General features: G+C 38.6%; 1 protein-coding gene across 3 annotated transcripts in view; it reads left to right on the top strand.

Annotated features, from left to right (window-relative positions):
* The window catches only part of hgo (homogentisate 1,2-dioxygenase), a 431143-nt gene that overhangs the window by 86406 nt on the left and 318288 nt on the right, over nt 1-26449 (top strand). For all 3 annotated transcript variants that reach the window (XM_090379845.1, XM_090379846.1, XM_090379847.1), the window contains exon 3: nt 20064-20152. In XM_090379845.1, coding sequence (XP_090235971.1) covers nt 20064-20152 — 89 coding nt within the window. The remainder of the gene's footprint in view (nt 1-20063; nt 20153-26449) is intronic.

A 26449-nucleotide genomic window follows, 5' to 3' on the forward strand; every position in this document is an offset into this window, starting at 1 on the left:
TGCATCTATTGTTGTTTTCTGTATTTATTAATGATATTGATGAAAATATATCTGGCTTAATGTCCAAGTTTGGAGATGATATGAAGGTTGGCAGGGTTGTTAATGACACTAACAACACAACTCTCTGCTGCAACATGATCTAGAAAAGTTGAGCAAATTGGCTGAGAGGTGGCAATTGAAGTTTAACATTGACAAATGTAAAATACTGCATATGGGAAGTAGTAAACCCAGAGTAATATATCAGGATATTAGAGCTGGAAAAGGAATTAGAAAATGTGAATTGGAATATCATCGGATTGGCTGAAACAAGAAGAAGAAATGAATCACTTATAAGTTTATCAAGTGGGAATCTGCTGTACACCAATGGAAACAGTGAAAGGAGTGAAGGTGGAGTTGGGTTTCTGGTCCATAAAGATTTTAAAAACAACATTTTGGAATTCAGAAGTACATCACCAAGGGTGTCAAGACTAATACTCAAGATTTCTAAGAGGTACAAGCTAAAGGTTATAATGATTTATGCACCAACATCGAGCCATGATGATGAAGAGGTTGAAGAAATGTACACCAAATGAGAGTCTTCTAGATGACCAGAAAACCCACTACACTATTATTATGGAGGACTTCAATGCTAAGGTTGGAAAAAGACAAAACAGCGCATATAGGAAATTTTTAAATTATTGAAAGAAATGAAATCCTTGAGATTCTGCAAATTCCACAAGTCTTTAGACTTGTGGAATTTGCAGAATCTCAAGGATTGTCAGTAATGAACACTTTTTTCAAGAAAAGGGTGAACAGAAAGTGGACATGGAAGAGTCCCAATGGTTTAACTACTAATGAAATCGACTTCATCCTCACTAACAGAAGATATATTGTGAATGATGTTACCGTCCTGAGTAAGGTAAATGTTGGAAGTGATCACAGAATGGTAAGATGTACACTTGATATAGATGTAGGAAAGGAAAGGAAAAACTTGACTCAAGTAAACAATACAAAGGTCTTTGAGATAACAGAAGAGGAGAAAAAGCAGTATGTACTGGAACTTAAGAACAAGATTTAGCTTCTGCAGACTGCTCAGGACCGAGATATCGACGAGGAATATTACAACTTTCTGAAAGTGATAAAGCCCAAGAAACCTATAGGGAAAAAGAAATCCAAAGAAGAAAAAATTAGTCAAGAAACACTTGACATGATGAACCAAAGTCGACAAACGAAGAAAAACACTGACAGGGAGAAAATTGAGTATACTGAGTTACGCAAAGCTATTAGAAAGAGACTCAGAGAGGACATGAGAAGATTTAACACAAGAAAAGTAGAACAAGCATTAAGGGAAAACAAAGGATTTAAATCAGCAGCCAGGAGCAGTAATAGACAAATGATACTGAAACTGTAATGATAAAGCATAAATCAAATAGCACAGAATAGCGATGGTGTACTTATAAACGGCGCCTCCGTAGCCAGGCGGGAAGCAGCAGCAGTGTGTAGCACACGCTTCTTGATTAGACCGGGGTTCGAGCCCGTCACCACCAAATACGGAGGACGTGGAAAGGTCAGGGAATGACCACCACATATCCCCCGAGCAATATGGCCTTAGTTGCTAATGCTCCTAAAAACCAAATAACAAGTACTTATAAACAGCAGAGAAGGCATAATTCAAATAGCAGAAGACTACTATAGAGAATTATACAAGGAGCAGGGGAATGATGCCAGCAGTGGGTAGATGGATTGCAAAGTAGCAACACATTCGACATACCCGATATTCTTCCTGATGAGGTAGAACATGCATTGAAGAAAATAAAAAATCAGAAAGCCGCGGGGGAAGATGAAGAGTTGTTAAAATTGGGAGGAAGAGACATAACACAGAAACTGGCAAGGCTCTTCACAAAGTGCATTAGAAAAGGTGTGACGGTGAAGCAGTGGAATAATGCAATCATAGTTTTGCTGCATAAGAAAGGAGATAAATCAGAAATTGGAAATTATAGACCAATTAGCTTGTTATCCCACATCTACAAGTTGTTCACAAGGGTCATTACTAACAGATTAGAAAGAATACTTGATGAGAATCAACTGAAAGAGCAAGCTGGCTTTAGGACAGGATTCTCAACTATGGATCACCTTCACGTAATATCACAGCTAATGGAGAAAGCAAATGAATATAAAACACCATTATGCCTGGCATTTGTGGATTATGAAAAGGCATATTGACTCCATACAGCACAAGGCAATGTTTCGGGCACTGGAAAGACAAGGCATAGATACCCCATACATTATGATTTTGAAGAAAATATATGAGAGTGCTACCTCCTTCATTGGACTAGACAAAGACAGTAGGAAATTTAAAATCAAGAACGGAGTTCGACAAGGAGACACAATATCTCCAAAGCTGTTTACTGCTGCCCTTGAAGAAGCTTTCAGAAGATTAGACTGGTTGCAGAAAGGAGTCAATGTGAACGGAGAGTACCTAAACCATTTATGATTTGCAGATGACATTGTGGTCATAAGCCACGATTTCAAAGAATTAGAGGAAAAGTTTAATCAGTTATGCACAGTTAGTAAGGATTTTGGACTAAAGATGAATATGGCTAAAACAAAAGTAATGATGAACAAGTATGCCACGGAAAGGGAAATAATGATTGAAGGAGCAGTAATTGAAAAGGTGGAGTCATATACTTATCTGGGACAAGTTATTAGCTGTAATAATAAGTGGCTGGAAGTCAGGAGAAGAATAAATTTTGAATGGATAGCATTCAGGAAATATTGTCACATGCTGAAGAGCAATATACCAGTTTGTCTGAAATGTAAAATAATGAACCAATGTATACTCCCCACCATGACTTATGGAAGTGAAACTTGGGCACTCACCGAAAGAATGGAAGAGAAGCTGAGAACTACACAGCGAAGAATGGAACGAATTATATTGGGAATCAGACTGTTAGATAAGAAGAGAAATACATGGATTAGGCAGTAAACTCAAGTAAAGGACATTCTTATCAAAACTAAAGAACTAAAATGGTCTTTGGCAGGACACATAGCTCGAAGACATGATGACAGATGGACCAAGAAAATAACAGAATGGTATCCAAGAGGAGCTAGAAGAAAATCTGGAAGACAAAGGCGGAGATGGATAGATGAAATTCATCAGTTTGTGGGTAGTAAATGGATGGCCAGTGCTCAAAACAGAAGGAACTGGAAAGTTGCTGGAGAGGCCTTCATCCTGCAGTGGATTGAAAATGGCTGATGATGATGAATGTATCAACTGTGTGGTACTATGCTGACAGTGGTAGAGAATGAAAAGGACCTGCGGGTAATTGTGCAGGCAGATATATTTTTTTTTTTTTTTATGTGAACCCCAAACACAAGAGGTATTAGAACCTATAGTACTTAGTACCGTGCTTGGGTTGGAGGTTGAGAAGACGAAAGAAGATATTTGTTGACATTGGACATGAACTTCGGTAGACTGTAATTTTCAGGAAATTTGTATGAAGGAAGGTTGTTCTAGAAAACGGCAGTTGAATGAATAAACGAGGAAGATGAAAAGTTGGTTCTGTGAGTTTGAAGTTGGACAGTAAATGGATGTTGGCTGGTGGCGGCACGTGTTCGGACTGTTTTGAAGGAGAGAGCAGGAATTATAGAAGCCAATTCAGAAGAACAGTGCCCATGGAAGTATCTGTAGAAGGGGCATGCAGCAGAAACAGTACGTCTATGAGACAGCGAGTGGAGAGACTCTGTAAGAGATGAATCATTAATTAACCTAACTGCCCTCTTCTGAATGGAATCAAGAAGCCGGAGAGAGGTTTTGGGGGCACCACCCCAGATGTGGGAACAATATTCCATGGCAGGGCTGATTTGCGATTTATACAGAGTGAGCAGTTTGGAAGAAAAGTAACACCGAGAGCAAAAGAGAAAACCAAGTTTTTTAGATGCAGAGGAAGCAATATTTGTAATGTGCTTGTGCCAAGAGAGATTAGAAGTCAGGGTAATCCCCAAAAGAGATATATCCTTTTGCCTAAAAATTGGAGTGTCACTAAAGATAAGCATAGGAGCAGAAGAATCCTTTTTGCGAGATATAAGACAAGACTGAGTTTTAGAAGGGTTGAAATCAACTAAGTTGTCTTTGCCCCACTGGAGAATTACCTGAAGATCGGCATTTAAGGAATTGGCAGCAGATTTTCGAGAAGTTGAAGCTGATTGAGCAGGACAAGGTTTCTCAAAATGGAAAGTGGAATGCAATGTGCTATCATTGGCAAAACTATGGATAGGATTTCCAGTCAATTGAAGAAGTTCATTAATATACAAGAGGAAAAGAGTGGGGGAAAGAACTGAACCTTGGGGGACACCGGCATTAGTGGAGAAGTTAGAAGACAGAGAGCCATCTACCATCACCCTCAGTGAGCGATCAGAGAGAAACCTGGATAACCAATTACAAAAAACAGTTGGCAAACCATAAGATGGTAGCTTGTTTAGAAGACCTTGATGCCAAACACCATCAAAAGCCTTTGAGATGTCGAGAGCGACTACTTGTGTTTCACCGAACTTTTCCATTGAATTAGTCCATAAATGGTAACATAAGCCAGAATATCACCAGTGGATCGACACTGACGGAATCCATACTGGCGATCGTTGATCAGACGGAAGGTTTCTAGGTAGTTTAAGAGTTGGCGGTTAATTGATTTCTCCATTACTTTAGAAAGAGTAGAAGTAATTGGAATGGGACGATAATTGGATGGGAGGGATTTGTTACCCTTTTTAGGAACTGGCTGGATATGAGCAAATTTCCATGCAGAAGGAAAAACACCTTTGGAATAAGAAAGTGAAAAAAAGCTGCAAAGAATAGGAGAAAGTTCAGGAGCACGGGGTTTGAGAACAAGTGGAGAAATACCATCAGGACCTGGAGCTTTCTTAGCATCAAGATTCATCAAAATCCTTCTGATATCCTTTTGACGGAAGACCACAGGAGGCATTGAATGGAGTGTGTTGGGAATGGTGGGAGGTGTTTTACCAAGATCATTAATACATGAGCTGGAAGAAAAATGGGATGCTAGCAGGTCAGCTTTATCCTTCGCTGAAGTGACAACAGAACCATCTGGTTTGGACAGAGGTACGAGCAGAGATGGGCAAAAGTTGCGGCCAATAGGTTTGGCAAGAGACCAGAATGCTCGGTTACCATTCGGGCAAGAAGTAAGTTTTCTACTCTTAGCCTGTTCAAACTCTAGTTTGCACTGATTAATAACTGCTTTACAATTGTTGTGAGCTTTGGTGTAGGCAGGAAATGAAACGGAAGAATTAGAAACAAGCCAATTGCGATATGCAACATTCTTCTCTTGAACAGCCTTAGCACATTTATTGGAAAACCAAGGTTTAGATAAAGGACGAGATTTTAAAGTGGAGTGTGGGATAAAGGATTCAATTCCTGCAAGAATAATTTCACTGACACGATCTGAGCAAATGTTGACATCAGAAGTTTTGAAACAGTAATCCGACCAAGGAAGAGAAGAAAAGAAGTCTCGCAGGTCATCCCATTTTACATTCTTGTAATGCCAAACAACACGAGGTTGGGAATAGCCATGAGATAAAGGTTCCATTGGAGAAGAGACAATCACCAAGTTCTGAGGTGCCTAAAGGACCTCTCACTTCGACCATGTACTTAGAAGGGTTGTTTGTGATAAAAAGATTAAGCGTGTTGACTGTATGGTTAGACTTGACCGGTATTCTTGTAGGTAAATGAACAATCTGTGCTAGTTCATTAGTAATTGCAAAAGCCTCAGAATCTCGACCTCCTGGGTCGGTGTGACTAGAAAACGGAAGCCAGCTGGAGTTGTGAACATTAAAATCACCAAGGAAAATTACCTCACTGTTAGGAAAGTTGGACTGGAGAAAGTCAAGTTGCAAAAAGAGGATGTCAAAGAGTTCCAAGTGATTAGTGGAGTTTGGAGAATGGTAGAGACAACAGATGAATTTGACACAATGAGGTAGAGAGATTTTAAGCCAGAGAAGATCAAAGAGAGGAGATTCCAAATTGCCAAGTCTCTGACAGGGAATATCAGAACGGATATATGCACAAGTACCACCTTTGAGGCAAAAGGAATCATACAGCGAATAATTTGGGAATCTGAGAAGAACAGTAGTTGAATCGATAACTGAGATTCTGTCAGAAAAAGTACATGGGGTTTGGCAGACTGCAAGGGGAAATGGACATCGTTGAGATTAGAATTGAGACTACGTATATTTGTGAAATGAATTAGAAAGTGCTTGGGAGGTTTAGATCTTTTCGTAGATAAGCTTGCTCTATTAGTTTGACAATTCATGGTGTATTCAATAGTAAAAAAAAGTGGGTGGGACATGCTGTATGAAGTAATGAAATTTTTGGATATGGCGTACACGTGGTAAGAATATACTCAGATCCTTGACATAACATGGCCTCGACAATGCTCCCCACATACACACTACTCGGATTCCCTTCAGTCACTGTCTGGCCGAGTAAAGGTAGCAAGATTATACACTAGCTGATCCGGAAGCCTCCTAGAGAGTTACCAATAGGTTCGGTCCAGTGTACTAACTAGCGGCCGGCCTGCGAACACCATTTTAGAGCTGTACCCTCGAAATGTAAGGAATATTGGATCTCACCACGATGTTCATCATAACCTCAAAAGTCATCAATCATACTGCACGATGGAAGAGATAGGGAAGGGTTGACCGGAACTTAGCTCTAGAGACTAAACCTGGGTTCCAACACTTCAAGCCTCCAATAAGCAAAGTGGTGGTATTTCACCGATTGATGAGAGTCGTTTACCATCTAGTACTGCCTGGTAACATAGAGGGGCGGCATTCCTCCATGTGGTGTGGGTGCCACACCTCGACCCCTGCTTATGTTTGTTCACACCTGTGTGGTCACCAACCATGTACTTGTGCATGGAGGTTATACCCAGGATTACTAACAGTCGCACCATCGTGAAGGTGCAAGCAGAGGATTTGGCTGTCACAGACCGTCCGAAATTGGGTCCACTTGACTTGAGTGTCACCCGAATATCAGTTCCAACAACGTTTTAGACCCCAGGTAGCAAGTACAGCTTGTCTGGCATATCTGAGAGAATGTCTGTGACAATCTCAATGACCAGACATATTGTGCATATGTTTGTTCCGATATTCCCTGTCAGAGACTTGGTAATTTGGAATCTCCTCTTTTCAATCTTCTCTGGCTTAAAATCTCTCTACCTCATTGTGTCAAATTCATCTGTTGTCGCTACTGTTCTCCCAACTCCACTAATCACTTGGAGCTCTTTGACTTCCTCTCTTTGCAACTTGACTTTCTCCAGTCCAACTTTCCCAACAGTGAAGTAATTTTCCTTAGTGATTTTAATGTTCAAAACTCTAGCTGGCTTCCGTTTTCTAGTCACACCGACCCAGCTGGTCGAGATGCCGAGGCTTTTGCAATTACAATTACCTTGCACAGATTGTTCATTTACCTACAAGAATACCGGTCAATCCTAACCATACAGTCAACATGCTTAATCTTTTTCTCACAAACAACCCTTCTAAGTACATGGTCGAAGTGAGAGGTCCTTTAGGCACCTCAGAACTTGGTGATTGTCTCTTCTCCAATGGAGCCTTGATCTCATGGTTGTTCCCAATCTCGTATTGTTTGGCCTTACTAGAATGCAAAATGGGATGACCTGTGAGATTTCTTTTCTTCTTTTCCTTGGTCGGATTACTGTTTCAAAACTTGTGATGTCAACGTTTGCTCAGATCGTGTCAGGGAAATTATTCTTGCAGGAATTGAATCCTTTATCCCACACTCCACTTTAAAATCTCGTCCTTTATTTAAACCTTGGTTTTCCAAGGTTTAGATAAAGGACGATTCATCAAAATCCTTCAAGACATCAAGATTCATCAAAATCCTTCTGACATCCATTTGATGGAATACACAATAAATGTCCACTTCCACTTGCAGTCTGCTAAACCCATGTACTTTTTCTGACAGAATCTCAGTTATCGGTAAAGCCTTAGCACAATGAATGTGCTAAGGCTGTTCAAGAAAAGAACGTTGCATATCGTAATTGGCTTGTTTCTAATTCTTCAGTTTCATTTTCTGCCTACACCAAAGCTTGCAACAATTGTAAAGCAGTTAGTAATCAGTCCAAACTAGAGTTCAATAGGCTAAGAGTAGAAAACTTGCTTTTTGCCCTAATTGTAGCCGAGCATTCTGGTCTCTTTCCAAAGCTATTGGCCGCAACTTTGGACCATCTGGTTTGGACAGAGGTGGGAACAGAGATGGGCAAAAGTTGCGGCCAATAGCTTTGGAAAGAGACCAGAATGCTCGGCTACCATTAGGGCAAGAAGCAAGTTTTCTACTCTTAGCCTGTTCAAACTCTAGATGGACACATTAATAACTGCTTTACAATTGTTGCAAGCTTTGGTGTAGGCAGAAAATAAATCTGAAGAATTAGAAACAAGCCAATTACGATATGCAAAGTTCTTTTCTTGAACAGCCTTAGCACATTCATTGTGCTAAGGCTTTACCGATAACTGAGATTCTGTCAGAAAAAGTACATGGATTTGGCAGACTGCAAGTGGAAGTGGACCTTTATTGTGTATTCCGTCAAAAGGATGTGAGAAGGATTTTGATGAATCTTGATGCTAAGGAAGCTCCAGGTCCCAGTGGCATTTCTTTCTTATTCCAAAAGGAAAACACCTTTGGAATAAGAAAGTGGAAAAAGGCACCAAACCTGTACTCCTGAACTTACTCCTGTTCTTTGCTGCTTTTTTTCACTTTCTTATTACAAAGGTGTTTTTCCTTCTGATCGGAAATTTGCTCATATCCAGCCAGTTCCTAAAAAGGGTGACAGATCCCTCCCATCCAATTATCGTCCCATTGCAATTACTTCTACTCTTTCTAAAGTAATGGAGAAATCAATTAACTGCGAACTCTTAAACTACCTAAAACCTTCCGTCTGATCAACGATCGGCAGTATGGATTCCGTCAGTGTCGATCCACTGGTGATATTCTGGCTTATGTTATCCATTTATGGACTAATCCAATGGAAAAGTTCGGTGAAACACAATCAGTTGTTCTTGACATCTCAAAGGCTTTCGATCGTGTTTGGCATAAAGGTCTTCTAAACAAGCTTCCATCTTATGGTTTGCCAACTGTTTTTTGTAATTGGTTATCCAGTTTTCTCTCTCTGATCGCTCACTCACTGAGGGTGATGGTAGATGGCTCTCTGTCTTCTAACTGCTCCACTAATTCCGGTGTCCCCCAAGGTTCAGTTCTTTCCCTCACTCTTTTCCTCTTGTATATTAATGACCTTCTTCCATTGACTGGAAATCCCATCCATAGTTTTGCTGATGATAGCACATTGCATTCCACTTTCCATTTTGAAAAACCTTGTCCTGCTCAATCAGCTTCAACTTCTTGAAAATCTGCTACCAATTCCTGAAATGCCGATCTCCAGGTAATTCTCCAATGGGGCAAAGACAATTTAGTTGAGTTTAATCCTTCTAAAACTCAGTCTTGTGTTATATCTCGCAAAAAGGATTCTTCTGCTCCCATGCTTATCTTTGGTGGTTTTCTCTTTTGCTCTTGGCGTTACTTTTCTTCCGAACAGCTGTTCACTCTTTAAAAATCACAAATCTGCCCTGCCATGGGATATTGTTCCCACATCTGGGGTGGTGCCCCCAAAACTTCTCTCAGGCTTCTTGATTCCGTTCAGAAGAGGGCAGTTAGGTTAATTAATGACTCATCTCTAATAGAGTCTCTCCACTCTCTGTCTCATAGATGTACTGTTTCTGCTGCATGCCTCTTCTACAGATATTTCCATGGGCACTGTTCTTCAGAATTGGCTTCTATAATTTCTGCTCTCTTTCGAAACAGTCCGAACCCGTGCCGCCACCAACCAACATCCATTTACTGTCCAACTTCAAACTCACAGAACCAACTTTTCATCTTCCTCGTTTATTCATTCAACTGCCATTTTCTGGAACAACCTTTCTTCATGCATATTTTTTGAAAATTACAATCTACAGAAGTTGAAGTCAAATGTCAAGAAATATCTTCTTTCGTCTTCTCAACCTCCAATCCAAGCACAGTACTAAGTACTGTAGGTTCTAATACCTCTTTTGTTTGTGGTTTACATAAAAAAAAAAAAAAATAGTTTGCAGATATAAAAAGGTTGGCAGGGTTGTTAATGACAGTAATGACTATATGGCAGTGTTAGGTGGTATGTTATTGTAACAGGTTCTAGAAACATTAGGCAAATGGGCTCAGAAATGGCAACTTTATTTTTGTCAAAGTTTAATAATATTGACAAATCTAAAGTAGTGCATATGGGTAGCAATAACCCCTGAGCAATCTACCATGTGTTACTACACTCAAGGTAGTGGAAAATGAAAAAGACCTGAGAGTAATTGTGCAGCCAGATATGAAGTTTTCTGAGCACTGCTGATAGGCTGCCAGGGCAGCTTATACAGTTTTGTCAATGATATATAGGAATTTTTCTACCAGGAATAAGGAGGTCAGTATTCTATTGTATAAAGGTCAGGCCACATCTTCGGTACTGCATAGAGGTCTGATACTTAATTTTAGGAAAGATGTAGAGCTGCTGGAACAAGTACAGAGAAAAGCAATGAGACTGGTAAGGGGAACAAAGGGATGCTCTTACCAAAAAAAAAGGCTTCAGTTCTGCAAAATACACTATCTGGATACTAGGCACCTGTGAGGTAATCTGATTGAGGTGTTTAAAGCTTTGAACCATTTTGAGCAAGCTCAGTGCTGATGGGATTCTTCCTCTTGCTAAGACTATGCACATCGTTATATAAATTCAAATTGAGAAATGTTGGTTGCAGAAGTTTGCCAGCTGGTTGATTGCTGGAACAAACTTCCATCTGTTGTTGTGGAAGTTGATAGCTTAAATAAATTGATGGAAGAACTACACAACCTATTAGAAAGGATGGATAGGGGAAACGGGAAGTTTTTTTTGTTTGTTGATGTCGCATAAGCTTGCTTTCTTGCATCCTATGCCACTATTAATGCTAAGGATGCTAAGGATTATTTGAAAGTGTCTGCAATTCTGCCTAGACATGACAGGAGGGCATACATGGTAAGAGTCTTGTCAATCAGGAGAGATTCTGGAAGGCTCAATGAGATAGAATTTTTTTCAGTGTGATCTATGTTTATTAATAGGAGAGACTGTTTTTACAGGGATGGGATACACTTATATAGAAAGGGTGGAAGAAAATTTGCTGATGCTATTAAGTCAGTGTTAAGTGGGTCGGAAAACTGGTAGCTTGGGGGGATAATATACTGAGTAATAGATTAATAATAGCTGCTGGCAGAAGTGAAAGTGATTCTTTCACTTCTGCCAGCAGAAGTGAAAATGTATCCCCAATTCACAAAGGGGGGGTCCAAATGGTGACAAAAATAATTATAGACCTGTTAGTTTAACTTCTGTTCCAGGGAAAATAATGGAGTCACTGGTTAAAGAGGTGATACAGGATCACCTAGTAAACAGCCCAGAAAATAAGGTAAGTGGTATTTCAAGGCCTGTTGTGGGTCATCATAGAACAAGGAAATATATGTGCTGTGTTATTATGATTATTATTATTATTGCTCTTTGTATTATTTCTCCCTTATTGGGGGTTCATCTCGTGATGGGTGTTGCTACTGAGTACGCAGGGTGGTTGTTGTTATGTCTGATGTTACTGTTGGTCAAGAAACTCTCTGACAATCCTACAGGTGTTCAGAATTGCGACTTTCTGGAGTTTCTTGTAGGTGTTCACTGGGAGATCTATTGCTGCTCTGCTGTTATGTAGTGTCTTTGGCCCATACTTGTCATTGACACGATGATCGGGATGGTCATAACTTGTTGCATATGCCACATCTTTTGATCTTCTGTCTTAGGTTCATGTACTTCCTGATTTTATTCCCCATGGGTTTTCTGCAGGTTTCCAGTGTTGGGTATCACTATGTCAGCCAGATTGGTAGCCTTTTCCTTCTTGTCTAGGCTGTTGTGTGGGATTGCCTTATCCATTATTATGATGTGGTCCCAGTACAGCTTGTGGGTTGGGGTCTCTAATACTGCCTGGGGTTCGTACTTGTAGTACAGTACACTTTCTTCGATCAACTGGTATTTCCTTGCTAGCTTCTGATGTATTATCCTGGCTACCTGGTCGTGTCTATGAGTGTACTCAGTCTGGGTGATCACCTTGCCTCCCGAGGTGATGGGCGCCTCCGTAGCCAGGTGGGAAGGAGCAGCAGTGCGTAGCACACGCTTCTTGATTAGACCGGGGTTCGAGCCCGTCACCACCAAATACGGAACATGCGGAAAGGTCAGGGAATGACCACCGCACCGGAGCAATATGGCCTTAGTTGCTAATGCTCCTAAAAACCAAATAACAACAACAACCGAGGTGATGTGTTGGATCATTTCTGAAGCCAGGTGGCATCTTTGACATATGTCATTGGACACTCCTCGCTCCTTGGTGATGTATTTTCTATAGTTTCTAGTGTTGGTTACTAGTCTTGGATGGCGAGCACAAATCCTTCAATCTAGGGGAAGAGCATCCCACTCATGAGCCATGCATTGGAAACAATTTTATCTATGTGAGCTTGATGGAGATCATTGTTGTGTCTGCCATGGAGTGTCTTCTCTGCCCATCTTTCTAGCTTTGTTTGGGGGGGGGACTCCTTGCTTAGGTTGAGTGAGGTATACCGCTTGTCTATCTTCCTTATGACCTGGTGGAGTGCTGCTGTGTGTCTCTGGAAGTAACCCTTCAGGTTAGCAATCGCTGTTTCCTGCTGCTCGATGACGTCTATCAGGCCCCTTCCTCCTTGTTTCCGAGCAATTGTCAGTCTCTCCATGACTGACTTTGGGTGGTGTTGGCGGCTCTTGGTTGTCATCATTGTCCTTGTCTTTCATATCTGGAGTTGATATCCTCCAGCTCGGTGTTAGTCCAATGGGTGAGGGTGTACAGGTTTTTCATTCCTTCAATCAATGACCCCGAAGGAGTATGTTAGCACTGGGACTGCATAGGTGTTTATGGCTTTAACTGTATTCCCTCCATTCAGCTTTGCTTTCAGCAGGCTTCTGAGTTTCTGATGGTATTTTTCAGTCAGGCAGCCTTAATTTCCTTGTGCTGTAACTGCTGAGTCTGCATCATCCCCAAGTATTTGTAGGCCTCTCCCTCTGTCATGGCTTCGATCTCTTTACCAGTCTGCAGCTGGTAGTTTCGGTTGAATAATTTTCCCTGGTGCAATCCATGGGTCTTGAATTTGTCTAGACCAAATTCCATCCTAATATCATTGCTGAATTCTTCGGTGATCCAGAGTAGTTGCTGGAGTTGCTTCTCGGCTCACGCATAGAGCTTGATGTCATCCATGTACATCAGGTGGGTGAGGGTGTACAGGTTCTTCCTTCCTTCTTTGAGGTTATATCCATCCGTACTTGCTGCTTTTGAGCATGGTGGATAGCAGGTTAAGTGCTAGACAGAACCACAGTGGGCTCAGGGCATCTCCCCAAAAGATTCTTCTCCTGATGGGGATTGGCTTTGTTGTGATGTTCTTAGCCTTAATGGTGATACTCCATTTTGCCATTGTTTCTCCTAGGAAGTTTGTCACTATTGGATTGGCTTTGTAGATGTTCAGCACTTCTATTAGCCAGGTATGAGGCATGGAGTCAAAGACTTTGTGGTAATCGATTTAGGCTGTGTACACATTGCAGTGCTTTTTGTAAGCTTGCTCTATAACTGCTGCATCTATGGTTAATTGCTCCTTGCATCTTTTCTCAGCCGCTTGCATCCTTTCTGCTATTTAGCCATTATGTTCTGTCTCTCCAAGTGGTCTAATATCTTCATGGTTATGCAGCTGCTCAGGATCTTGTACAATGTTGGTATGCCGGTGATTGGCCTGTATTTCACCAGGTTTCTTGTATCTTTGTATTTTGGCTTCACATATGATTCCTTGAGTGAGAAACTTCGGGATTATCTCTGGGTGCCTTATCATTAGGGTGAACTGCTCTGCTAGGTGCTTATGTGTGCAAGTGAGTTTCTTGTACCAGTATTTGTGGACATTATCTGTTCCTGAAGTTTGCCAGTTGTGAGAGTTCTTGATTGTCTGTTTTACTTCTTCTTCCCTAATCTCTTATTTGCTCATCTCTTGTACGTCCTTGGTTTTCTTCCGTTCTACTTCTATCCAGGGTGCTCGGCTATTATGTCTACTTCCCTGCTCCATATGTTGCCCCAGAACTCCTTAACTGTCTTCTGCTTGTGTGGTCTGTTCCCTTCTTTCCCGTCTTCTCCGAGACTCCTGTAGAAGCCTCTTTGGTCCTCATTGAGTAATAATACCGGACAATTCTGTCTAGCACTTAAAGATTTAGTTGTTTATTTTCCTCTGGGAGCTCTCTTTGTATCGGTGTAGTCGCTTGCTGAGTGCGAGGAGGTTCTGCTTCAGTTTGTCCAAGTACTTTCCTATTCTCTGATTTTTTGTCTCATGTTTGCTCTGGACGCTGTCTCTCTTGAGGATGCTCTTCATTTTTCCAATAAATTTCTTACTCGTATTAACCCACTGGTCAATTGGCCTATCTTGACTCTTAATTCTTCCATCTTCTGTTGAAGTCTTCTTTCTCAAGCTGGCAGTTCCGTCTGTTTTCAGTTCTTCTGTTGCTGGTCTTTCATTTCTCTTCCATTAATCCTAGTGGCTGCTATGGCAGCACAATACACGGCTGTGTGGATGGCCTCCAGTGTTGCACCATTGTTGTCGAGGTAATGTGGTATTATATGCCGATTAAGGTGGTCTAATTAATAATAATAATAATTTAATAATAATAATAATTATTATTATTATTATTAGCCATATGGTGCACGGAAGCCTAAGACTTATGCTGCACCAGCCAAGCCCATATTCACCAGATGTTAGCCCCTTTGATAAATATTATGATAACTAAGATTAAAGAACAGGTGCATATTTACTTGCATGTACATCAACCAGGAGCATAGTAAATAAATTTGATGAATTTGAATTGCTGGTCAAGTCATGAAATGCAGACATTGTGGGATATCATAAACGTGGTGTCGCTCACATATAAGGGATGCAGAATTTAAATTTTGGGTGTGCAGTGTGTACAGAAATGACAGATTGGGGGGGGGGGGGCATTAGGCTATTAGTTAAGAAGTGAATGAAATCTAAGACAGTGCATCCAGTTGACATGAGTGGCCAGTGTAATGCTGAGTCAATTTGGTGTGAAATAAGCACATGGGAAAAAAAATTAGAGTAAGAGTGTGTTATAGGCTTAACGAATGTGATGATTATGTTGAACAGCTAGACAGAGAAATAGAGTGGGCCAGTAAATCAGAATGTCTTATAAATGCAGAACCACAATTGGCCATAGTACTCCTTGTATCAAAAAATCAAACTCTAACAACAACATAATGGAGAATTTTAACGTTCCAGATAGTGACTGGAACTTTGGCTTGGTCACTCACACACCTGCAAGACTTTTGAGGATTTATTGGATGGCTGTTTTCTACACCTGCATATTAGAGAGGCAACAAAAGGAAGCAGTATTCTTGATCTACTAATCAACAGTGAGTCTTGATGCATTAAGCACATAAAGGACACTCGTTGATAGTGTTCATAGTATGCTGATGTGGGTTTTACTTAAAGATGTAACTACCATTGTGTTAAAGGGAAGGACTTTTGCTTTCTTAAAGGAGACGACAGTGGTCTTAGACAGTTTAAAATTCTATACAGTGTGACCAACTAACCAACAAGACAATCAAAATGGGAAACATTCAAGGAAATAATTTCACAGGCTACTAGGCTTTTCATACCAATGAAGAAATACCATTCTAGGGTTAGTCCTAAATTGATGTCAGATGAACTGATGAGACTTGTGGCAGAGATTAAAAATGCATGGGATGCATATAAATATAAGCTAGTCTGTAATCAAATCACAAAGGAGGATAGGCAGGCGAAGGCAGATTATGAGAAATCTTTGGCAAAGGATGCAAAGAAAAACATCAAAGAGTTCTTTACTTATGTAAATTCTAGAAGGAAGGGGATCAGTCAGATTGGTCCACTTAACATAGATGGCTCGACTATTGATGAACCTGCTCAAGTAGCTAATAAACTGAATGAGCGTTTTGCATCCACATTCACACATGAGGAGTTATTCAAGCAGGGGAATGCCAGAAGTTTATCAGACTCCTCTAACAGGGAGCTAAGTGATTTTGTGATAATTGAGAGCAAAGTGGAGGAGAAATTGTTGAAGTTAAACATAAAAAAGGCACCTGGGACAGATGGAATCTATCCAGTTATAATGAAGGAGGCAGCAAGGAAAGTAAGCAAACCCTTAGCCATAATTATGAGACATCTTTAGAGTCAGGGTAGGTCCCTATGAATTTGAGATGTGAAAATGTATCCCCAATTCACAAAGGGGGGGTCCAAATGGTGACAAAAATAATTATAGACCTGTTAGTTTAACTTCTGTTCCAGGGAAAATAATGGAGTCACTGGTTAAAGAGGTGATACAGGATCACCTAGATAAAACAGCAGTAACAGTTCAGACACAGCATGGGTTTGTTAAGGGGAAGTCTTGTCTGATCAATTTGATTGAATACTACGATGTGGTCACAAAGGAACTGGATGCAAAAAATGATTTTGATATCATATACTTGGATTTCAGTAAAGCTTTTGATACTGTTCCACAGGGAAGACTGCTGTACAAATTGGAGCAGTATGGCATTAAGGGCAAGTTACTGCAATGGATAAAGGGATGGTTGAGTGGGAGATGGCAGAGAGTGGTAATAAATGGACACTGCCCTACATGGATTAATGTTATTAGTGCAGTCCCCCAGGGTTCGGTGCTGGGCCCATTGTTGTTTTGTGTATTTATCAATGATATCGATGAAGATATATCAGGCTTAATGGCCAAGTTTGCGGATGATACAAAGATTGGCAGGGTTGTTAATGATAGTAAAGACAGTATGCTACTGCAACAGCATCTTGAAAAGGTAGGCAGATTGGCTGAGAAGTGGCAACTGAAGTTTAACATTGATAAATGCAAAGCACTCGATATGGGTAGCAGTAACCCAAGAGAACCTTACCAACTGTGTGGTATTACACTTAGGGAAGTGGAGAATGAAAAGATCTGGGGGTAATTGTGCAGTCAGATATGAAGTTCTCTGACAGTGCAGATGGGCTGCCAGAGCAGGTCATGGAGTTTTGTCAATGATATATAGGAATTTTGCTAGCAGAGACAAGAAGGTGATTATCCCTTTGTATAAGGCAATGGTCAGGCCACACCTTCAGTACTGTATACAGGGCTGGAGGCCTCATTTTAGGAAGGATGTAGAGTTGCTAGAACGAGTACAGAGAAAGGCAACAAGATTGGTGAGAGGAACAAAGGGGTGCACTTATGAATAAAGGGTTAAGTTCTGCAAGTTGCAGCATCTCGAGACTACGCACCTGCGAGGTGTATAAGGCCTTGAATGGTTTGAGCAGGCCCAATGCTGACGGGTTACTTCCACTTGTTCAGATTAAGAACCTGAGGGGGCATAGATTCAAATTGAGGAAAGACAGTCGTAGAATAGATGTGCAGAGGCGCCTCTGTAGCCAGCCGGGCAGGAGCAGCAGTGCGTAGCACACGCTTCTTGAATAGACTGGGGTTTGAGCCTGTGATCACCAAATACAGAGGATGCGGAAAGGTCAGGGAATGACCACCGCATATACCCGGAGCAATATGGCCTTAGTTGCTAATGCTCCTACAAACCAAAATAACAAACAAACAGATGTGCAGAAGTTTGCCTTTAGCCAGCTGGTAGTTGATTGCTGGAACAGACTTCCATCTGTTGTTGTTGTGGAAGTTGATAGATTTAATAAATTTAAGGCTGAACTAGACAAACATATGGAGTGACTCAATGGGTGCATTGGGAAGGGTTTTTTTTTGGCTGATGCTGTATAAGCTTGCTTTCTTGCATCATATGCCTCAACTAATGCTAATAAATTATCAGGTGATACAGAAGCCTATGTTAGATATAAACATCTGTAATCAAGTGACAAAGGAGGTTAGACAAGTTAAAATAAATTATGAGAAATCTCTGGCAAAGAATGCAAAGAAAAGTAGCAAACACTTCTTTACTTATATTAACATAGAAGGAAGTTGTTGAATCATATTGGTCCACTCGATGTTGATGATCATGCTCAGGTTGCTGATAGGGTGAATAGATATTTTTCATCTACATTCACACATGAGGAATTCTTTATGGAGGGTGATGTCAGAATTTTTTCAAACTCTAACAGAGAACTAAATTATTTTGTGATAGCTGAGTAGTAGAAGAGAAATTGTTAAAGTTAAACATAAAAAAAAGGAATGTGGGATAGATGGGATCTATCTAATTATATTAAGGGAGGCAGAAAAGGAGGTAAGCAAATGCTTAGCCATAATTATGAGAACATCTTTGGATTCAGGGGTAGTCCCTGTGGACTGAAATGTGTGAATGTATTTCCCAATTCACAAAGGGGGGGGGATAAAAGTATGACATGAATAATTACAGATCTGTTAGCTTGACTTCTGTTCCAAAAAAAAAATAATGGAGTCACTGGTTAAAGAAGTAATGCAGGACCATCTGAACTGGAGGGCAGTTATAATTCAGTCACAGCATGGGTTCGTTAATGGAAGATCTCTGTCTGATCATTTTGATTGGGCACTATAATGCAGTGACAAAGGAACTGGATGCAAAAAATAATTTTGATCTCATATACTTGGATTTCGGGAAACCTTTTGATACTGTTGCACATAGACTTCTATACAGATTTGCACAGTATACCATTAAGGGGAAAGTTACTGCTGTGGATAAAGGGATGTTTGAGGGGGAGATGACATAGAGTGGTTTTCAGGAGACACTGCTCTTGGTGGACTAATGTTATTAGTGGAGACTGACAGGGTTTGGGTGCTGGGCTTATTTTTTTCTGTAATTATTAATGATATTGATTAGGGTATATCAGACTTAATGTCTAAGTTGTATGGAATTTTTTATTTTTACTTTGTAAGCTTTCTTTCTTGCATTATTTTCCGCTATTAATAGTAATACATGTACTAATTTCTAATTCTTGATTTTAATATTTTATTTTGTGTTTTTTATGGTTTTTATGGCTTTCCAGAAACATAACAGTTTCATTTTTATTGATGACTTTCTTGAAGAAATAGTGGTCAGATAAATTAAACCATTTTATATTGCTTGATTTCATGTTTTTATTCTGTTCACTTCTGCCTTTATGTACACCTTTCCAATTTGCCTCAGTAAACAGTGCAATCCTCCTATCTTTTGTTGTCACTTCTCTTATTCATAGGCACAATATGGCCTAAGTAGCTCTTGCGCCAGAAAACACCACAACAACAACAACTCTTATTCATTAGAAATGGCCCCTACAGATTACTACCCTTTTTTATTATTCACATTGCTGAGGAGTTGTTAACACATAGACTTTCCACCTAGTTTCCATGAGAGCCTTGTTTTGGTTTTTGTGAGATTTTTAATAAGAGTGATTGAGAGAAAGAGGAATTTTATTATTTTAGTTTGTTTTTTAATGAAAGAGGAGCATATAACATAGTAAAAGTGTGGGAGAAGGGGTTTTTAAGATATATTACTACTATTTTTATATGAATTGTGAAATATACAAGATTCAGAACTGCCTACAGTAGCAGTTCCATAGATTCTGAATGGGATCCCATAAGTTTTGCAAATTTTCTCTTATTTTTTTCAAATTTAATTTGTAAACACACATTATTTAATTTAAATTTTTATTTTTAATTATTACTAAATATTACTAAAACTAAATATTAGATTTGCAGAAGGGTTCCATGGCAAAAGTTTAAAAAGCACTAGGTTTAGGAAACGTAAGCAGTCTAAAAAAGGCTAAGGAACATAGCATTAGTGTGTAGTCCTTAGAGGTGATTGTATTGAATAAAAGTTTATTAATTTCTAGATTGTTTCATTCTTTCTGTGGAGGACTAGCAATTATTAAATTTTATTGTTAATACTAATAATACTGATTATGTTATATGATTTTTCTGTAGAACAACCCCCAAGTGTGTCCATATGGTTTATATGCAGAGCAGCTGTCAGGCACTGCATTTACTGTTCCAAGGGAGCATAATCGACGAACGTAAGTTTAATTTAATTAATTTTTTTTTTTCTTTTTTGACAATCACTTGATGGCATATGATGCAAGAGGGCAAGTTTATAAAGCATCAGCCAAAAAAAAAAAAAAAAAACTTTTCACATCACCTACCCATCCCCTCCAATAATTTGACTAGTTCTTCCTTAAATTTATTTATTCAAAATATCCACTTCCATAACAACAGGTGGAAGTTTGTTCCAACAGTCAACACTCTGGCAGAAGCAAACCTCTGCATATCTTGCAACCATACTACCTCAATTTGAATTTATGCCATCGTGTGTAGTCTGAGCAAGAGGAAGAATGCCATCAGCCTTGAGCTTTCTCAATCCATTCAAAGCCTTGAACACCTTAACAAATCATCTTGCAGTCTTAGTCTCCAGATGCTGCAATTTGCGAAACTGAAGCTTTTTTTGGTAAGACCACTCTTTCATTCGTTCCCTTCGCTAATCTTGTTGACCTTCTCTGCATCTGTTCCAGCAGATCTACATCCTTCCTAAAATGAGGTCACCATATCTGTCTGCAGTAATTAAGATGTGGTATAATCATTGCCTTGTGCACAGTGGCGTAGCAAGAGGGAGGTGACGGAACAGTCTGCCCAGGGTGCCAGCCTGAAAAGGGTGCCATCACTTGAAAATACAAGAAAGAAAGCACTAACTTTAATAAAATAATTTCAATTTTTTAAAATTTTTTATTTATCTTTCTACACTTAAATTTGCAGTTGTTAGTTCAAATTTCTGTTTGACACAATTTAATTAATGACAAGGTACTTAGATTTTTATATTAACTGACTGTGACTGTAATACTTGCATTTAAGTTTTTGGTATGTTATTAAGATACATAAAATTGGGAATCTAAATACTTTTCAGTCTTTATAAATGTGTTTAGTTTAACAACTTTTTTTTTTTTACAAAGTTCATTTTAGTCATTAAGTTAGCACCACATTTTTGGTGAGCGGATTTATACAAAGTATACAGGCGAGCCTTTGTATTTCCTGAAAACTCATTTTTCATTTTGATTTCTACTTATTTTACATTTTACAGGTATTTTCCATTTTTTAACGAACTCCTTTATATAAGTACAAAATGAAGCAAAATCAACCCAACGGATTTCAACAGAGAAAAGCACAGAAAGCAAGAGAAGTTATTTGAGCAATGTGTGGATCATTGTTGAAGTATGTTACACTTTCAACATCTAGTGCTATAGATGTTCAGCATGATAAATCAGAAGAGCAAGTACAAGAGTCATCTTCTCAAGAGGAACAGAGAAAGTTATTCATCCATTAATGGAGAAGAATCTAGAAAATGCTTATTCGTCCACTAGTGGAGAAGAATCTAGTGAAAATACACGAGCAGAGAGTAGATTCTGAAAAGGAAGAGGAAATAAACATATTTTTAAAGAATTCTGATGTTGCTTTTTGGCCTATCCTGGTACCAGATGACTTGAAAATTTATTTTATTAAGAAAGGCAGTGAATTTTTTAAAAATAAGGACGGACCTTTTGACACTGTTGAAAGGGCAGTAGAAAAAATTAAAGGGAAATGTCAACAGCTAACAACTTCCTGGTTTTATAAGACACTGTGAAATGGAGAAAAAATTATAAGGATATGGATGGTTTATTCACCATCATCAGGATATTTATTTTGTTTTTGCTGCAAACTATTTTTATTGGAGAATAAAGAAATGGAAACAACCGACTTTATCCCGGGATTTAAAACTTGGTGGAAATTAAACCCAAAGGTTTCTGACAATGAAAATAGTGAACAGCATCTCTCATGCTTGGAGAAGTGGAAAACTTTTAAGTGCAGGGTTGAAGTTTCAGCAAACTATTGACCACATTCATCAGACAGTACTGGATAAAGAAAGAAAGAAAGAAATGGAGAGATGTTTTACATCAGCTTTTAGATGTAATCTTATTTCTGGCTTGTCAGAATCTTCCTGTTCGTGGATATGATGAATCCATATTGGCAAAGGTAAAGAAAGCCAACACGAGAACCACGGGAAACCTTTACTAGACAAACTCGTTTCCCGCTACCGCAGTTTCTCCCTGCATTCTCGGTAAACAGATGGTGCATGTTATCAGTAGTTGCAGTAGAAGTCGATAATGATGTATTGATTAATTTTTTCTCATTATTAAAAGCAGATTATTGGAGTTCATGAGTGTAATGCCTTCATGGCTGAAATCAACTTACAGGTACACCCTCCAGACTGCCTCAGTCTTAGGGTGTTTATCCTCCCCTTCCCGCTGTTTTAAAATAGGAAAACGACTTCTACAGATGGTGCATGTTATTGATAGTGGCAGTAGAAGTTTGTTTTCCTATTTTAAAACAGTGGAAAGGGGGATAAACACCCTAAGACTGGGGCAGTATGGAGGGTGTACCCGTAAGTAGATTTCAGTCCACTCATGAACTCCAATAATCTGCTTTTAATAATGAGAATAAACTAATCAATACATCGTTATCAACTTCTACTGCTACTACCAATAACACGTACCATCTGTTTACTGAAAATGCAGGGAAAACTGTGGTAGCGGGAAACGAGTTTGTCCGGTAAAAGTTTCTGTGGTTCTCATGTTGGCTTTCTTTCACCTTAGCATCCATATTTTCTACAAATAAAGGAAATTTTAGAGAAATGGCAGAGTTGGTATCAAATTATGACCAATTTTTGAAAGAACATATTTTAAAAATTGAATGTTCATCTGATAGGAAAGAACCTTCATGTTTATCGCCAGAGTTACAAAATAAGTTTATTAACATTTTAGGAAATTATGTGAGAGAAAAAATAGTAGCCGATAATATAAAGCAAGCTAAATACTTTGGAATTCTATTTGACAGTACACCAGACATATCTCACACTGACCAAATGTGTGAAGTAATTAGATATGTAGGTGAGAAGGTTGAAGTAAGAAGTCATTTTTAGGCATCTTCCCCATTGTTGGAAAGACCGCTACCAAACTCACAAAATCAATTTTGAATAATTTAGAAAAGGATGGACTGGATATAAATCTGTGCCGTGGTCAAGGCCACAAGTTTTGAAAGAACATATTTTAAAAATTCACGTGCGGTCCAATCTAAAATCAAGGAAATTAATCCCAAAGCATCGTTTATGCTCCATGCAAACCACTTCTTAAATTTATGTGGAGTTCATTCATTTGCAAACATTTCATCATGCATAACCTTCTTTGGAACACCCTTATTCTTTCTTTTCAGTCTCTCCACACAATTGGGAAATAATGAAAAAACGTACAGGAATGACAGGCAAAAGACTTGCGTAGACAAGGTGGAGTGCACATTATGAATCTGTAAATATGGTCAAAATGAATTTGAAAAAATAATTTCCACTCTAGAAACACTGTATGAACCTCAAGAGAATATAGACACCAGAGGGACCTCTGAAATTTTATCATCATCGATATGTGATTTTTCTTTTCTAAGTTATCTTTTTTTCTGGCACGAAATTCTACAAGAAGTTAACCTTACACAAAAATATTTAGAACCAGTCAGAATAAGCCTGGAAAAATGTATTGTAAAGTTACAGACTTTGAAATTATTTATTAATGAAGAAAGAAATAAAATTATATAAAGGGCTCTTCAATTTGCAAATACAACTTTTGAGGAAATGGACATTTCAATAGGAAGAAGAGGAAAAATAAGGATAAAAAAAACAAATGCCAGGAGAAATGATGAAGGCTGCTGAACTGCCACTCCAAGAAGAATTAAAAAGAGCAATGTATGAATGCCTGAATAGGTTTCATCGAAAATTGGAGGTTCGTTCGAAAGCAATGGACAAAGTTCTTTCAAAGGTATGGCATTATTCAACTGTATAATTTGGTTGATGTGAAGAAAGAAGAATATGAAATGCATATTTCAAAGTTGACCGAAATTTTTGATGAATTTTTCTCACGTTGTATTAGGAGTTGTTCGACTAAGACGTCACTTACGAGCTGCAAAAATAACTGTTGAGGAAGCAAAACAGTGGACAGCTTTACAGTTTGTAGAGTTTATTATAAAGTGAGATTTTTTGGAATCTCTGCGAAATTTATTATGTTTAAGGTTCTTTTAACAGTATATGTATCTATAGCTTCTTGCAAAAGCGTTTCCAAATTAAAATTAGTTAAAAATTACTTCCGCTCATCAATGGGTCAGACTAGATTATCAAATCTAGCTATATTATCTGTTGAAAAAGGAATATGCCTGTAAAATTAATTTTGATGAGGTTATCGATAAATTTGCCGAAATGAAGACAGAAAAATGGAAACTACAAATCTCTTCTGTTATTGATTTTCACATTTCATATCTCTTTTTCCCTTTTTGTTATTATATTAAATACTATGTAAATACACTATAATTTATTCACCGAATTTTTAGTGTTCCTTGCAAAATGCTCTTTAGTTTTCTGTGATTTCTTAAAATCAATTAAGTTTTAAAACTGTTTTTTTAAAGTTGATAACATTATTTAGGGGGGTGACACCAGGAGGATCTGCCCCCTGGGTGCAAAAGACCATAACTATGCCGCTGCTTGTACATTGCTTTGTGCAATGGAACTAACCATTGATATGTACAATAATCACTCCCTTTTCCCTGCTAACAAAGTTCCTGAATATCATTGACAAAACCCCAATAAGTTATCTTGGCCGCCTGTCTGCATTGCTCAGAAAATCTCAAATCTGACTGTATAATTACTCCCGGATTTTCATTTTCCACTACTCTGAGCGTAGTACCACACAGTTGGTATGTTAACCTGGGATTACTGCTACCCACATGCAGCATCTTGTTCTTGTCAATAATGAGGCTGATTATGCTCACAGTTAAGAAGCACATAAAATCAAAGGCAGTGTGCATCCAGTTGACATGGGTAGCCAGTGCAAAATTGAGTCAGTTTAGTGTAATATAAGCGCCGAGAAAGCAAAAATGGGAGTAGGAGTGTGTTATAGGCCTAATGACTCTGATGAGTACAATGAACAACTGTACAGAGAAATAGAGTAGGTGAGTAAATGAGAATGTCTTATAATGGGCGATTTCAACTTTCCAGATATTAATTAGAACTTGCTGCTTGGTCACTCACAGACTAACAGTACTTTTGTGGATTTATTGGATGACTGTTTTCTGCAGCTGCATGTTAGAGGCAACAAGAGGGACTAATACTCTTGATCTGATTATCAGAGTGATTATTCATGCATAAAATACCTGAAGATAAAATAACCACTAGGTGGCAGTGATCACAGTGTATTGATATGGGATTTACTTAATGATGTAAGTACAGTAAACCCTCTCTAATCTGGTTACAGTTAATTCGGATGTCAGATAATCTGGATCGAAATATGAAAATTTTGTTCACAGTTGAGTACTTTGAAAGACATGGAATTTAGAAAGGCCGATGAATAATTCTCACTTCGCACTGATTGTCTGCAGAGAGAGAGAGAGAGAGAGAGAGAGAGAGATGGAACATACATTACATTGTCTTGCATGTTGTTCTGTAGCATTGTTGACTCTGAGTCAAGCGGATGTTATTGCTTATATCGTTTTATTTGGCTACTTCTTTATATGTATATACATATGTACATAAGTTAACATATTTTATATAATTAAGGGTTCTAAAGAATTAAAAAGTGAAATAAAAAGAAAACACTACTTTAATTATCATTAACAAACTCAAAGTGATAGAACATCTTGAAAATGACGTTCCTGGAAAAAAAAAAATTTCTAAAGAATTTGGTACTAGCCAACAGGCTGTATCAGATATTAAAAAATAAAAAAGAATATTAAAAGACATTTCCTTTAAAATTCGATGTGGGGAGTGATAAAAGCAGTGTATCAAATAGAAGGACATTAAAAAAGCCAAAAGAAGTGTTGCTGGACAAAGCTGTATTTAAGTGGTATTCACAGCAACGATTAAGTGGCATTGGCATGTGATGCCAGCATCACCTGAAAATGTATAAAAAGACAATTAGATAGTATGAATCAGAGCTGTAATACTCAATATGTTCTACGTTGATAATAATATTAGTAAAATAATAAGAGGAGTTTACCTCAATATAGTACGTAGAACACTTCCGTATGATACCCTCCAGAAATTAAAACGGAAAAAAACGACAACTTACCGGTACATTAAAGTAAAATATAAATAATTAAATAATCAATTTAACACAATTCAAAATCAATTTAAAACAATTAAAAATCAAATTAACTCAATTAAAAGAATCTAACGAAAATATTCAAAACGATTTTCCTTCCAGAAGCTGACAACGCTTTTCGACTGTATGTCGTGATCACAGGAATGAAAATTA

This window comes from Mastigoproctus giganteus, chromosome 8, assembly GCF_048544385.1.
Source record: "Mastigoproctus giganteus isolate SK-2022 chromosome 8, ASM4854438v1, whole genome shotgun sequence".
Classification (NCBI taxonomy): domain Eukaryota; kingdom Metazoa; phylum Arthropoda; class Arachnida; order Uropygi; family Thelyphonidae; genus Mastigoproctus; species Mastigoproctus giganteus.